The 14,694-nt window shown below is 44.7% G+C and overlaps 1 protein-coding gene across 20 annotated transcripts in view; it reads right to left on the bottom strand.

The window, feature by feature from the left end:
- Window positions 1-14,318, bottom strand: part of BIN1 (bridging integrator 1) — a 105,192-nt gene extending 90,874 nt beyond the window's left edge. For 3 of the 20 annotated variants that reach the window (XM_030017536.2, XM_030017533.2, XM_030017543.1), the window contains exon 1: window positions 14,112-14,309. In XM_030017536.2, coding sequence (XP_029873396.1) covers window positions 14,112-14,195 — 84 coding nt within the window. In that variant the 5' untranslated portion in view covers window positions 14,196-14,309. Of the gene's footprint in view, window positions 1-14,111 lie in introns of all 20 variants that reach the window. The other 17 variants (XM_030017538.2, XM_030017535.2, XM_030017537.2 and 14 more) reach the window with 11 other exon arrangements.
- Window positions 14,319-14,694: the final 376 nt, after the last annotated feature.

The following is a 14,694-nucleotide window of genomic DNA, read 5'->3' as shown; positions in this document are numbered from 1 at the left end:
TCATTGGCATCCATACTGCACTGCAGTTATCAGAGTTGATACATTGGGATACTGAAGGAGAAGCCACTCAGACTCTTTACTATCACAGCAGACTGCTTTTCTGAACATTAACCACTCCCTGGTAGCGGTCACCTTTGAGCAGGAACTGAAGAAGAGGCTTTGGCACCCATTGCAGGAGAAAGCAGGCTGGTGCAACATGAACTAGTAGGAAAGGAAAGCTGCTGTTAGCACCCATCAAATACCTTGAAATTAAATTAAGGTAGCAAGGAACTGCAACGTCATTTTGCTTTCTCTTTTGTCCCAGAAAGAGAATCCGTTAAATTTCATTAATCTGTGCAGCCGTAGCCTCACTCCTCATTCCCCTTTACGTGCAGTAAGTCACGGTCAACTTACCATGCGCATGAATGGGCTGGGAGGGGGGAGAGATTTTTCACCCATGCCTGCTAGCCCAAGCTCTGAGATTTACCGTGAATTCAGCCAGGAGTCTGGCAATCAACAGTAAAGACAAAGTTTTTTCATTTGACAGTAACAACTGATTTGTGCTGCCTGTTACATTAAGAATGAAACAAAATGAAATGGGGGTGATGGGAGAGCCTTTCCTGTTCAGACAGGGCACTAACATTAAGGATGTGGTTACTTAAATACATAAATACTTAAAACCCTCAAGTTGTTACTGATTTGACTAAATTGGTGTTGATAAGTTCTTCATTCCAAGCTTTTTGGTAACAAAGTGACTTTCAGAAATGACCAAGATGCAGCACAAACCTCTTTGAAACTGCTCTCACAACAATGAAAAGGCCAGTACAAGTGGGAGACTGGCCCCAACACCACAGCAACAAAAAGCTGGCTGTGGAAATAGGTGAATATTAATTGTTTGATCTAAACTGAAATCTGAGTAGCAGCAAAGCTCTAGCTTAAAAATCTGTATTCGTTGTTGCAAGAGAAAATTAATACACCTTCTAGATTTCTAACATCAGCCTTTAGAAGAACTGCTTTCCACAAGAAAACAGCCATACTAGCAGTTCAGGAAAATACACAGTACATCTCCACAATGCAAGAGCTATTTTCCTCAAGACAACTCTACAGCATGTTTACAAAACCACACAAATAAATCCTCGGTTCTCCGGATGTTTTGCAAGCAGTATCTTTCACCATCTTTGCACATGGCAAATCAGTCAAGCAGAAAAGTTCTCTTACATATGTAACCATGGGCTCAAACCAAACCATCTCTTCTCCCACGGAGGGCACTTAGAAGAGGGACAAGTCTTGAGCTGCTGAACTCACTGGGCCCTCCCGATGTACATACAGCACTGACCCAAATCCTGATGTTCCAGGATTTTTTATATGATTTTAGTCTCTTGACTGTTTTCAACATTGTATGTTGTTTCTCCCTCCCCCTCCACCCACAGTTTTTGCAGTTTAGCTTCTAGCATCATTCAAGTCTAAATTAAGTCATGATACAGCAGGAGTTGTGCTGTGACAGACAGTATAGAAAAGCAATTTCTCTTCTCACTGACATGACATCATAGCTTGGTCTCTGCAGTCACGTTGTGCTACGCTCACACACTTGCATGTAGTTCAGTGTCTGCCTACCCCTAGGCCATCCAAGCACCTTCAAAACCACATTCCTTTTAAAGGCTTCTGCTACATTAGCTGATTTAGTCTTGTTATGTTACTCTGTACGATAGGTACCAACCTGCCCTGTATGATAGGTACAACCCATGCACTAAGCTTGTACCCTAGCATAAATTCAAGGGTTGGTTCTCGGCTATAACCAGCAGTATACAGGAAAGTGAAACAAGAATTATTTCTTGCTTTTTTTTCTTCCTCGGATATATCTATCTTCCTAACACCTCACCAACCCCCAAACATTCGACTGATACATCATCTTCCCTCCAGGTCTAACTCACCGTGTTGTTTCGTGGACTTTTTTTTTCCCCTTCTATAAATGCTTGATCTTGCCTTGCTTTATGAAAGTTTATTACGAAAACATATTGGGTTTTATTTATTTATCTCTTCATTTGCTTGACAGATTTTAGCAGTTAAAAAGAAAGCATAGATGTCTCCCTCTCCTACCCTTTACTCTTCAGTCCCCTATTTATCCTTACGAAGGACATGGAAATGTCCTGCTCTTTTACCACCCAAGCTCCTGAGAATAAAAACAAGCCCTGGCAAGTGCCATTTAGATTTTATTTTCAATTTTTTCATCATCTATTTTATATCCTTCAGTCAGGGGTTTCAGAGGGTCAGAATATAAGGGAAAGAGAATGTAAAATTAGGAAGTCAGGTGCTAGCTATAGGTCTAGTCGAGCTGAGCTGCGAGAAAGGCCAACAGCCCAGGCTCAGGTACCACCCCACTGCCCCATGGTCCTGCTTGATTCAGGCGTACCTGCACCGGGTCAAACTTGGGCTTACTTCCACTTTGCCCTCACCTAAGGGCAGATCCTCTCTTGAGCACCCTGGATTGCTATTCTTTCCCTTGTACCTGTACTTGTTGCTGCCTGTCTAGTTCCCCCATCCAGAACTTACTATCAAATGCACCTATTTGTGAGAAGAGGCTTGAAAGAAAAACAGGTAATGCAGCACAACCAGAGGGATGGTAACGGAGCAGCAACATGCAGAAAGGAGGAGAAAAGGAGCAGCTGAAGATGACACATCTCAGTGGTAGATGTGGTTTAAAAGTGATGTGAAACTGTTGCCCCAGTGGGAGTAGCTAGGTCAGTTCAAACTGTTGGTCTGACGAAGACAAGATTTTATCTACAGGCGAGCAGATGGAGACTCACACAAAGTGCTCCAGCGGCAGGTGCACAGAGTAGGAAACAGGGCAGTGGGATAACCATTCAGAAGTGGTGACTTCTTCCACCAGAACAAACCCAGAGCCAGAAGCAGGCACCTACCTTGAGAAGTGTGAGAGATTAAGAATCTTAAGAGCTTAAGCGAGAGTTTTCAGACTTTGAATGCTTCAACCTTGACACCTTAAGCAGGTTGCCTGATACCAGAGGTGCTGAAAACTCACAGCTTCACCAGAAGACACATAGGCTCCATTATGGTCATCTTGACCAGTCAGCCCTGGTTTGTTGAGTCTGGGGTGCACAAGCTGCACGTCTACCACATCACCGCCCAAGAGACAGACCACTGAACACACAGCTGTTAGGTGTGCTTGTGCAACCAAGCCATCTTGGCCATATGCGGTTGTGTGCCTAATACATAACTTTCTGGGCAATTTTTTTCCACTTGGTTTGCTCTTATTCAAAGCAGGCGGGTAAAAAACACTGAATTCCCCAGAGTCCCTGCTTTTCAGCAAACCAGAGACTGGGGAGAATATGTATCTACCAATACCCTGAAAATAAAGAAGCAGGAAATGTCAAACAGTCTCCAAGAAAGCAGGTAAATTTCCACCCTACCTTTTGTCTGTCCCAGTCTTAAACAGACACCAAATCAGAGACAAAAAAAAGTAGGCACAACTGTGGAGCTGGATAGTAGCTACATCATAGCTCTGTAGTTAATAAGGCCAAATGGCATCACTTATTCAGCTGGCATCAATGTGACATTCCAGGCAACAGTACTTCAGCAACATCAATGTCTATTACTTGGGTAGGCATTTAACATAGCTTAATTAAACCCTATCTATAGCCAACAGTAACACTAGTAAGAAGAATAGATAGCATAAATAGTGCTGTTTGTACAAATCCCCCTTCTCAAGTCCTCCACCTCCTCCTCTGCAACACTCATTTTATATGCTGATACATTTGCAAGAAGTATTTTTATTTTTACGCAGGCCCTAATGCAAAATGAAGGAACCAAATCGGGTCAAAACATAAAAGGCATCTGGGGCTATGCCGGAGCTGGAGAAAGAGATAAAGGAGCAGGTGTGTGCTAGGAAGGGGGGATAGGGGCAGAGGAGGTCTTATAAGGCAGAACGACGTGAGAGGGGGACTCTGGAAAGGACAGGCTGGATGCAGAGCCCTTAAGAGGCTAGGAAAGCTCCTGTATGGGTTCATGACCACCTTGCTGAACAAGAATGGGAGTTTCTCAAATGCAGGACAGAGCTGGACAAGTAACATGCATGGTGGGGCAAAGGGAAAAGACACAGACATTTGGATCAGCTGTTGGGACTCCCAGAGCCAGAAGGCACTAGTTGCAAGAGATCAGACATGGGGGAAAGATTTAGGAACGGTGCCCTCCACTGCCAGGTTGGGTTACAGTGTGGCTTTTCCCATCAAAGAGGGAGCAACACAGATGATCAGCTCTTGTTGGCTCTCCCCAAGCAGCTTTTGAACAGCTCTTCTTCCTTTCCACCTGAGAGGACTGCTTCTACTTCAGAACAGCTGAAGGATGAGTAACAGCAGATTTGAGAACTGGGCTTGATAGGGCAAGTTCTCCTGCTTTGAATGGATGTAAGCTCACCAGCTTTTTTGCCAGAGTACTTGCTGAGAATCTGGGCCACCCTGTCTTTGGAGAGGAAAAGCACCACAATGCACTCCCCAAAGAGCCTCCTCAAAAATTAAGGCCTCAACTGGAGACATGGGATTGACAGCTTAGAAGACATTCCAGCTAAAAACACCCTAGCTCTAAGTCGATCACCTTCCTCCAGCAGAGCAACACAGCTCTTTTCACCTAATATTCCCACAGCCTCATTGTAAGGACATCCAGCCCTGAAAATGTACACTTCCTCCCCGAACTATTTATGTTCGCCAAGGGTCAGGGAATAAGGAGAGCAAAAGCCTCCAGCTTGGTAAAAAGTTCTAGTCTAGCAACTGGCTCGGATACTGATTCACTGACAAGTCCCAGACCATGAGGAAATGGATGTAGTGTACCACTACAGGGCACTATGATCGAGTGATCACATCACCCCTCTGACTTTCTCTGACCCCCACCACCACCACTACACCACAGTCAGGCTCCAAACCCTCCTCTCCCAGCCCTGCACATACAGCTGCTCTTCCTCTCCAAAGCAAGCCAATCTCTTTTTCCAGTTTCTTCAGCTGATGTATTTCATAAAAATTTTGCTGTACAAAACCAGCCCTGCACCCTTACCTACAAAACCAACCCTACTAAACCTCTGCAAAAATATCTGAAAACCCTTTTAAGTTTTCTGGAATACAGAATTTTAGTGAAACAAACCAGAAGTATCTTAATGAACTGAGACTGTCCAGTATTTACATTGGAATTGTTTCAGGATAGGGAATGGGCTTTTTTGGTAATCTAGAAATACAATCACACTGCAGATACTAACAAATAATCATACTGTCTGTATGCATGACGAGGGAAACATTATCAGAGTGGGTACATTCTTTGAATGGCTCAAGTTTATTAACACACAGCTAGGCTTGGCCTTTTGCAATGACTGTTCAGTCTAACCAGACAAAAAAGAGAAAAATCCCTAGTATTCTCCTACTGTAGAAGTCAGTTCAATACCGAGAATAGTCATTTCATTCCTCCACTGAGAAACCTATACCTTAAGGAGTGTTTCAATGCAGAATCCCAAGTGTATTTCTCCTTCTGAACGGATTTAAACTTTTCATGACTACTATTTCTCCCAGAGCCTGACATTCCTCCCACCAGAATTCTTCCAAAATATATTTTCAAAGCAACCTTTGAAACATGCTGTCCCCTGCCACAGTAACTCAATCCCCTTTTTGGTCTCTTGTGCCAGAATCAACATTTGGACCAGAGGCATCATGTTGCACCCACAGACAGAGGGGGAAGAAAGTATCTCCCCAAGACAGTGCTCGACTGCCTGAAAATTCAAAATTAATGAGCTAAACATTCAAATTACAGGAAAGGAATTCCCTGCATTTTTGAAATATACTATTTTTCCCCCTCAAGTTTTTGCCCTTTTTTTTCCCCACAATGGCTGAGAAAGTAGGAATGGAAATAAGGTTGGTCCTTCCACACTCAAGACTCCCAGAGCCCGTAGGATCAAAAGACTTACTATAATTTACAGGAATGGGTAGCATTACCTACAAGGGTACTAGAGAGCTACGGGACTAGCATTTCTCTTAAGGAAAAAGATGCAGAGATCTACATTTTCTTCAAATATACCTCTTTATACCTCATTCGGTGTATGTTCACATCTGTCGCTGGCACCATTCCAAATAAATCCAATGGGATAGAATTGCTAATTCACTCTGCAAATAACCAACTCAGCTGAGTTTGAACATAAGTCACACATTATTGTTTCTGGCCTGATAAAATGTGCAATCAGGCCACGTAGCATAAAGGCAAAAAAAACAAAAAGCATGAACACTTTTAGCTGTGTTTTCTAACACTGTAGTTACTGTACCATTGAAGCTCCCTTTCCATCCCTGGTGGCAAACAAGCATTGCAGTTCTGTCTAATACAGTTTCAAAGCAGGGTATTAACAATTGCCCAGTGAAAAATGTTTGTACTTCAGCTATATCAACTTCTAATCTCCCTCCTGAAAAGGTACCTTTGAAAAGAATTGAGAAACTAGCATGGCTCTTAAAGCAAGTTTAACAAAAAGTTCTAAACCTACTTAAAAGACAAACCAAACATGATCAATGAAGAATTACCAAAAAATAAATTATTTCAGAACAGGTTACCAGCTTTCTGAATCTGCACGTCAAATCCTTGCAGAGAGGCCAGTACTTCGGACTTTGATATCTGTGTATCATCAAGAGATTAAACGTGGCCTGTGGTTTTCACAGACGGATTAGTTGTTGTTAAGTACTGCTTTCCTCCTTAGTGGTAAAGTTTGCACTCTCCATCCTGCCTGGCAGCCTATATTAAGAACAAACTGCCACCCAGACTTCTCCTTTCTTCTAAAGAAAGGGACAAAAAGAAACGCGACACTGACTGGCCATTATGACTCTCGTAACTGCACCCCTCTGGAAATGCTGACTGCCAAAAACTTTAACCTGCCAGCCACAGGTCTGAGCAAATTTTACTCCAGCACAGCCTAAATAATAGAAAAATCTATGTCATACATGTGTACTTGCAGTCATCTGAGCAAACACAGTACATATTCCTCATTTCATAAAGCTGCTTCATAGTGATTCTGTGAGACCTCTGTCTAGGTCTGTGTAGTGCCCTGAGCTCTGGCTTCCACGTCTTCCTCAAAATATAACTAGTGTCCAAACCCTTCCTGAATACAAGCTCCCAACATAATCAAGGAGAAACTTAGAAAAAAGAGTGGAGGAAAAAAATTAATTAAACAACTGTACAACCTATTCAGGTTGGAGAGTTTGTATTCCCATCTACCGGGGCTGTTCCTTCAGACCACAGAACTACAAATCTAAAGAGAGGTATTTTCTGAGTAGCAGCTAAGAAACAAAACTATGCAAGCAAGTTGGCATAATGAAAATGTAACCTAAAACAAAAAAAATTCATTAATCCTATTTTCTGCTAATAACTGTATTTCCAATTTTTCTCCGGGAATGTGGATGGAACCTACCCTGCAGTACTTGCCAGCTTTGTGAAGATCAAGCAGCTTCAGAGGCTAGCAAAGCCAGGAAATGTTCCAAGGGAAACCTGAACTGTCTGAGGTCCATCAGTCACTTGCATGCACCTGCTGAAAAAACACCTGCCAAGATTTATTCATCCGTTGCAGCACTGCAAATAGTTCAGGCAAATCTGCAGAAGTTCCTTGCTCCTATTCTCACAGTATTAAACAGTCAATACCATATTTAAAATTTATTTTAACTAGCAAGACAATGTAAATGACTTTCTTCTCTCTTCCAACCCCTTCCTGTGAGAGATGTCCCCTTTTACCTCAGCAGTATGCCAGAATGGTACAGGTTTGCTGGCACTCGTGCATTCAATATTGCAGTTGCTGGAGAAAAGCAAATATACAGTCCCTCAACAGAAGGCTAAAACACAGGCTGATGTCAAAACGGACCTTAATGCACTATTCCACCTGCCAGCTGCTCTCCAGCGAGGCTTTATTCATATTTTAATATTTGTTCTCACCTCATGAGAACATGGATTGGAGAATGCACAGTCTCCTGGCCTACTTAGGCAGCTGAGCTGTGCTGTGGCCAGTTGAAGAAGACAGGGCTGCAAGTCTGTTCTGCTTGGACAAACTGAGTCTATCTTCATGACAACATCAAGTTGCCAGTACAGCACTTCTGGGAAGACAGTCTGATCCCTGCATTTACAGGTGGACAGCCAGGACTGTAAGATGATCCTTTTGAAGCTGCAGAACTCGCATAGCGGGCAGCTCAGGTGTCCGGTCACCATCACAACAGCGGAAAAAAATAGCCACTTTTAATACCTGTCAACCTAAGCTACCCTCTTGTCACTCCAAAAGTTTCTAGAACCAGAACTTTATGACACATTTGGTCTCAAGCAACAGGGTCTTGTCTGTCTGTCCAAAGAGCCAGGAACAAAGGAAAACTTGCATTATTCCTGAAGACCCCAGTGCAGCCAGATGCTGAACACTTCAGGCTGCACACAGCTTTCCTCAATGGCTTGGCCACCAGCCATGTCATTTGCTAGTCACATGCCAAGATCATTCGTGATGTTGCAAAAAACGTTTGTGCCTGGAAGCACAAAACCTTGCTTATCAATCAGCATGCATGATGGAGGGAGAGGACAGAAAAGTTTGATGGCCCCCCTCCCCGGACAGATGAGTTCTGTAACACTAACTCCATTCTGCCTAGAGCCTCACCAAAAGTCTTCAATGACAAGAGATCTTCCAGATCCTACTTTATGAACCTGATCTCACAAGAACTGCAATGAAGAGGACTGGCTGTAAGACTAGAACTTACAGGGAAGATAAAGTGACCAGGAATAGGGCTGAGCCTTCTCCAGTCAGAAAATTCATCCATCTGTGAGATTCTGCTGCTTAAAAGAAATCTGTTGCCAATACCCAGAGGGGCACCTTCAGCAGGGCACTGTAAGCACCCTGCCAATCAAACCATTCCATGGGCAAGGAACCATGTGGAGCCTGGTTTCCTATTTCACCTCCTCCCTGCCCCATGCAGATTATCTGATACCCAGCAATACAGTCTGAGCTCATACTGGAATCATCTGTACGTTAGGGGCATTAATTCAGATCTCTATCCTCTATCCAGTGCCTGGTTTCCAGCAACCTTTAGGCAGAAAGTACCTTTGAGACTCTACCTGTCATCTAAGCCATGCATTCTTGAGAAAGCAAGCTAACAGATACAAAGTAAAAAGCCCTTTACTTGTCATCTGGGGAGTCCTCCAGGAAAAAAAAAGAAAGGTTCCTGCCACATCAGCAAGACAGCAACTCTTGTAGCTCTTCAGGCTATTTGTACTTCACTGGCACAACAAGGCAGTTTGCCACCAAACCATCCTACCCTATGCAAAGACAAGCAAAAACCATGGAAGCTTTGAAGAGACAGAAGGATCCCGAAGGAAAACCGGTATGGAACTTCTCCCAAGTAGGTAGATGTGATACTTACTTCTCAATAGCAGAGCTTTCTGCATCTACCATTTTTTATGTAAAGCCTCCCTCCCCACCTGCAGAGGTTCTACAGATCAGGCAGCCTCTAACAGCCAAATCCTGAAGACAGCTCTATTTAAATTTGTTTAAGGTTCCTAGGTGCTGCTTATTGGTATAGACTCCCACCTGCTTCAATGGGGCTGAGATTTCATTCTAGGTGTTTTAACATGCCATGCCCCACCTATTGGCACATGTGGGGGGGGGGGGGGGGAAGTCTTGTCAGGGCAAACTCAAAATGCAAGACACACCTCCTGCAAACCCCTTTCCACCCAAATCACAACCTCCTCACATCCAGCAAAGGATTACAAGGGGAAAGAAACAAAACCTAAGGTTCTGGGAAAGGAAAAGATCCTTTCTGGACACAGTCTGTGCTACTACAACTGTTACGTGAGACAAATCAATTGGAAAAAGCATTGAGACATCATGCCACAGAGGCTTGCCAAAAGCAATCCTCCGCCTTCCTTTTCAGGGCCAGTGTCCTTGGTTATTTCTCCTTGCTGGGCTGCAAATTCCTTCCTTTGGTTTACTAGCATATAAATCTTTTTTTGCACTGTAGCAGGCAGGCAATAAGCATCAGCAAGCCTGGCTACCAACAACTGTGGTCACACTAGCCCTGTGAAACCAGGACTACTGCCTAGCCTCCTTGGACTGTGCAGCCACAGGAGAGCAGAACTTTGCTCTGACAGAAGGTTTAATCAGGGAAACTTTGCAAATATAGATGTGGGTAAACATCGGTGTGAAAAAAAGAAAGCCAAGAACAGAAAGCAGAAGGGACACCTCATGGCAACATGGAAAGTCAGTGGCAGACTCTACGACCTAAATGATACCCCCTAATGCAAGGGAGTTGGGATGTCCAAACTAAACTTTGCCAGGTCCTAGAACAAAGCCTTCCCCTTTGGTTAGGGACAGAGAGGGAGAAAAGGGGATGCCTTGGTTTGTTGGTGCATCAGAGTAAAAACATGAAAAAAATATGACAGCCTATTCATGTCATGGAACACAGACTCCTCGTTTTGCCCAGCTTTGTAATGAAAAGAGAGCAAGAGATCACCACTCCTATAGGATAGGAACTTCCCACTCTCAGTCTAAGTCTAGAAAGGGAAAAATAAGTTCATCCGTTTCTACTCTTCTCCATGCAAAAAAGCTCCTGACAAAAAAACTCCCTTTCCAATGTCAACTTTACAATTCATCTCCTCAGACATGCCTATTAATCTGTATGCAATTTAAATCGCCAGTCAGTGCCCGCACAGCCAGTATCATCCCTCCACCCCGAATCTCTGCCTAACCTGCTGGAGGAAAGCAAAGAGCTTGATCCTGTGACAAGGACCCTCACTGCCAGCCAAGCAACAAAACCCCAATCCATTTGCTCCCCAAGCTCAACCCCCTTCCTGGAACCTTGCAGAGGAGTTACCCTTGCACCAGGATTGCATCAAGTCACCAAGATGCTGTTTTATTTTGTTCAAAGCAGAAATGTTTGTGCATGTGCAGACTGACACATCCAGAAACAGGACACTCTTTGAGAAAAATGAGAATTGTGGAAATTGCAGAGGTTTTTAAAAGTTTCAAAAGTATAAGACAAAAATTGATCACATAGCAGAAACAAACTTTAACCAAGATGATGGATTACAGACAAAGAAAAAAACACTTCAAATCCTTATTGGCAGTTAAAAGAGCTTGCAAACTCTCCAAGACACCATGACATTGGAGGCATTACAATTTTACTCCATTTTAAGAAGTTTAGAATTATGAAAGGTTCAGAGCTCAATGTCTCGGTCTGAAAATCCTTCAGCTAATTGACTTCCAGCCTAAATCTCCTAATTGTTAGTTGCAAAGGATGATATATTGACTAAGCAATGGTTGCATGGGTCCTTTCTGCTAGGTCAGTTCCTCTGGACAGAGGCATCAACTTACTTGAATACATTTCACTGGACAATGGGCAAATTATTGCCAAGTGTTGTACTTGAGGCTACCTTTGAACAGAAAGAGAGGTTAAAAGGGTGCACAGCCCATTTGCAAACAGCATAGTCAACCATTCTGCCCCACATTTCCTGTGGAATTGAGAAAGCATCTTCCAAAAATAGCCAATAGTTTTGCTGAAAGGCTTAAAACAAACAGTACTTTTGAAGGAATATCTTACATACTTTACATAATAGCCATCTCAGAAGGGAAAAAAGGATGTGTACAGGGTTTCAGTGTGAATTCTGCATTGAACAAAAAGACATCATTCTTTACTTAACATAAGGCTTAAATTCACCATGAAGGAAACTGCTGAAGTCAAAGCCTCAGGGCTCAAGTTGGGAGGGAGATATGACTCTGAAGGGAAGAATTTTTATCCTAGATTCAAATCGAAGGAAGATACGTAAAAGGAACACTGTCAGCTTGTTTAAGCCTCAAAAAGGAAAGTTCGACACCAGTCAACATCCCTTCACAAAAATCTAATACATTTTTAAGAGCTTGGTCTGTTGTATACCCAGATGTACCCTTGCACACTCCTGCTTGCTCTTTTTTTTATTATTGTTTTTTAAACACCTGGTCCTTATCTCCAGGCATGTGGTTTACCCTTCCTGCTAAACATAGTATCACAGTTTAAATACCACAAGACTAACACCAATATAGTGTCATAACCTGTGGTGCCTTCCTCATCACTTTTTATTCAGCTGTGTCTTTCCTCACCAGCTGAAAGTTAACATTCACATGTTTGCTTCAGTGGACATTTACCCTTAGAGACAAGTTTAAAATACCTAACACTCCACAAAAGAAGAATTGTTAGAGATGAAGCTGCAGCAGTATGAAGGGGCAAGTCAGATGATGAAGAAAGCAATGCCATTTTTTTTCCTTTTTGAGAGCCCAGAGAGCAAAGTTATTTTGTTTGCTTTCAGATGAAAACAGCTGAAGGGCCTAGAATTTATGTTAACTTATTAAACAAGTGCTCCGGGTTTTGTTTTCCTTTTCTCCTTAGAGGGAAACGATCTGTGCTTTTTCTGTGTAGAGAGACAAACAACTTATTTCAGATTGTGCAAATCACCTGCAATATGAGGCTAAACTCTTGATTATTATTGTTGTCATCATTCCCACGCCCCCAATACCCACCAGGGAATAAGCAAGGAAGTGAACTGGATCTCCAGTTGAGAGGAATTTGTGGAAAACTCTCCCTAGGAAAAGAACCTGCATGCGTTCAGATAAGAAGCCCTCAGGGAAGGGCCTGGCAGGCCACACTTGGCACCAGGCTGCACCGATAAATACAATAACTTCATCAGCAGGCCAAGGAGCTCAGCCTTTACCACCTACCTTAATACTAACTAAAAATATGCTTGCCATCTGGTGGCTAACACGGAATGAATTTAGCATCTATGATGAGTTCAGGGTGGGCCAGATACCAGGAGACAGATTCCCTGCCCTGTCCACTCCTGAAACCGCAGTAAGGGGAAAAACCACAGATGGGGCCATGCTCGCTCTCATGTACGGAGCGAAGCCGGGACCTTGTTGCTGCAGCCAGTTCCATACTGGATCTGCTATTCACTTGGGTTTTTTTCCAAGCAGTCAGGCAAGTACAAATCACGCTTCTAGTCTCAGTAAGTGATCTTAAACTCGTGGAAGCAGCACGTGCAACATTAGGCCCAACAGGTTTGGGTTGCCTTTCTGACCCAGCAGCGTTTTGTAACGGTGCCGGCGATTGGTACAAGGCTCAGGCCAGCACTGCATCCAATCCCAAACCTCCTAGATTAAATCTAGCTGCTAAAGATAACTCCCAGGGAACAAGAGCAGCAGTGGGCAGATCTGTTCACCCTCCCTCCTTCGAAGATGCACCAGTCCTTATTCAGTCAATGTCATCTCACAGCAAATCACTGAAAACCAAGACGAGCGTGCCTGAGATAAAAAGCAGCTGATCAATGTCCCTGCGTAAAATGTCCGATAATCCCTACACAGAGCAGGCAGCTGGCATCAGATGCAGCATGCCAGAGAGATGAACACGAAAAGTATCCATTGCATATTCCTGGCACCTTTTGCTGGCACAGGGTTGGGTGGAGAGCAGCAAAAGGGCTCCCGGGATTCAAAAACCACCCCTCTCTCAGCAGTCATCGGCACAATCTTTAAAGACCGTATGGCTTTTGCTTTACCCCCATTTCAAAATCTGGAGCTCAAGGTCAGTAAAGCAAGTAGCAGCTATCATGCTATGCTGTTAGGAGATAAGGAAGCAAGTACCTATCTCCTCTTCCTCACCGCCTTTGAGGTTACGTATTTAGCGCTACCGCAAAACACAGTACGGCTCTTGAAATTGTCGCATAAAGCACAACCTAAATACCATAGAAAGGTCTTCTCCTGCTGAAACAATAAGCATCTACATATTTAAAAAAAAAAAAAGTGCCTCCCTCCCCTCTCCCAGCTGAATGCGATGCCATCTTTCTGCTTATCCTGAGCGTGCAGACGGATGGTAAACCCTTACAGCTCGCATCAGCGATATTTTGCATTCTCAGGATGCAAAGGGGCCCTAAATCCGCAGGCAGAGAAGGCAGCTGCCAGCCCCCCCGGGGGAGGGGGGGGTAGGGAGGGGCAGGGTCGCCGCTGCACCCATTGCGAGACGCATCTTTGCTTTGGGGAGGGGTGTCATTCCCGGTCCCCGCATCGCCCCCCGCATCCCGGGGAGGCGGCGGCGGCAGCAACCCCCAGCCCCCCCCCTTACCTTCTCCTGCGCCCGGGTCAGCTTCTTCTGGACGTTGCTGGCGATTTTCCCGGCGGTAACCCCCTTGCTCCCCAGCTCGGCCATCTTGCCTCCTCTTTTTAACGGGCGGCTACGAACGACGGGCCGGCGAGAAAGGGGGGGTAAAAGCCGGCGGGCAGGCGATGGCCCCGACCGCCGCCACCGCCGCCTCCCGCCTTCCTCCTGCCCGCCGCCTTTTAAAGGGACAGTGCGCCCCGCGCCGCCTTAAAGGGGCCGCGCGTCGCCCCGGGAGGGGGCAGCAGCGGCGGCACAGTTGGGCATCTCGTCTACGATGCTGTTTGGGGGGGGGGGGGGGGGGGGTGTTTGCCAAATTTCTCCCACCTCGCCCGGCTCCTCTGGGCTAGGCTGCGGCGGGTCCCCCGCCGCAGCCTAGCCCAGAGGAGCCGGGCGAGGTGGAGGAAGCTGGGAAGCGTGGGTTGGAGGGAGAGACACCCAGGAGCCTCCCGGTGAAAAGGAGCTGTGCCTTCCACACGCTAAAAAAACAGCTGAATGAGGAACATTACTTAGAGGTCTTTCATCCTGCAGCAAAATAGCATTCTTTCGT

The sequence above is a fragment of the Aquila chrysaetos genome, chromosome 6, assembly GCF_900496995.4.
Source record: "Aquila chrysaetos chrysaetos chromosome 6, bAquChr1.4, whole genome shotgun sequence".
Classification (NCBI taxonomy): domain Eukaryota; kingdom Metazoa; phylum Chordata; class Aves; order Accipitriformes; family Accipitridae; genus Aquila; species Aquila chrysaetos.
Note: the sequence above shows the minus strand (reverse complement) of the source record. Positions and strands in the feature narration are given on the sequence as shown.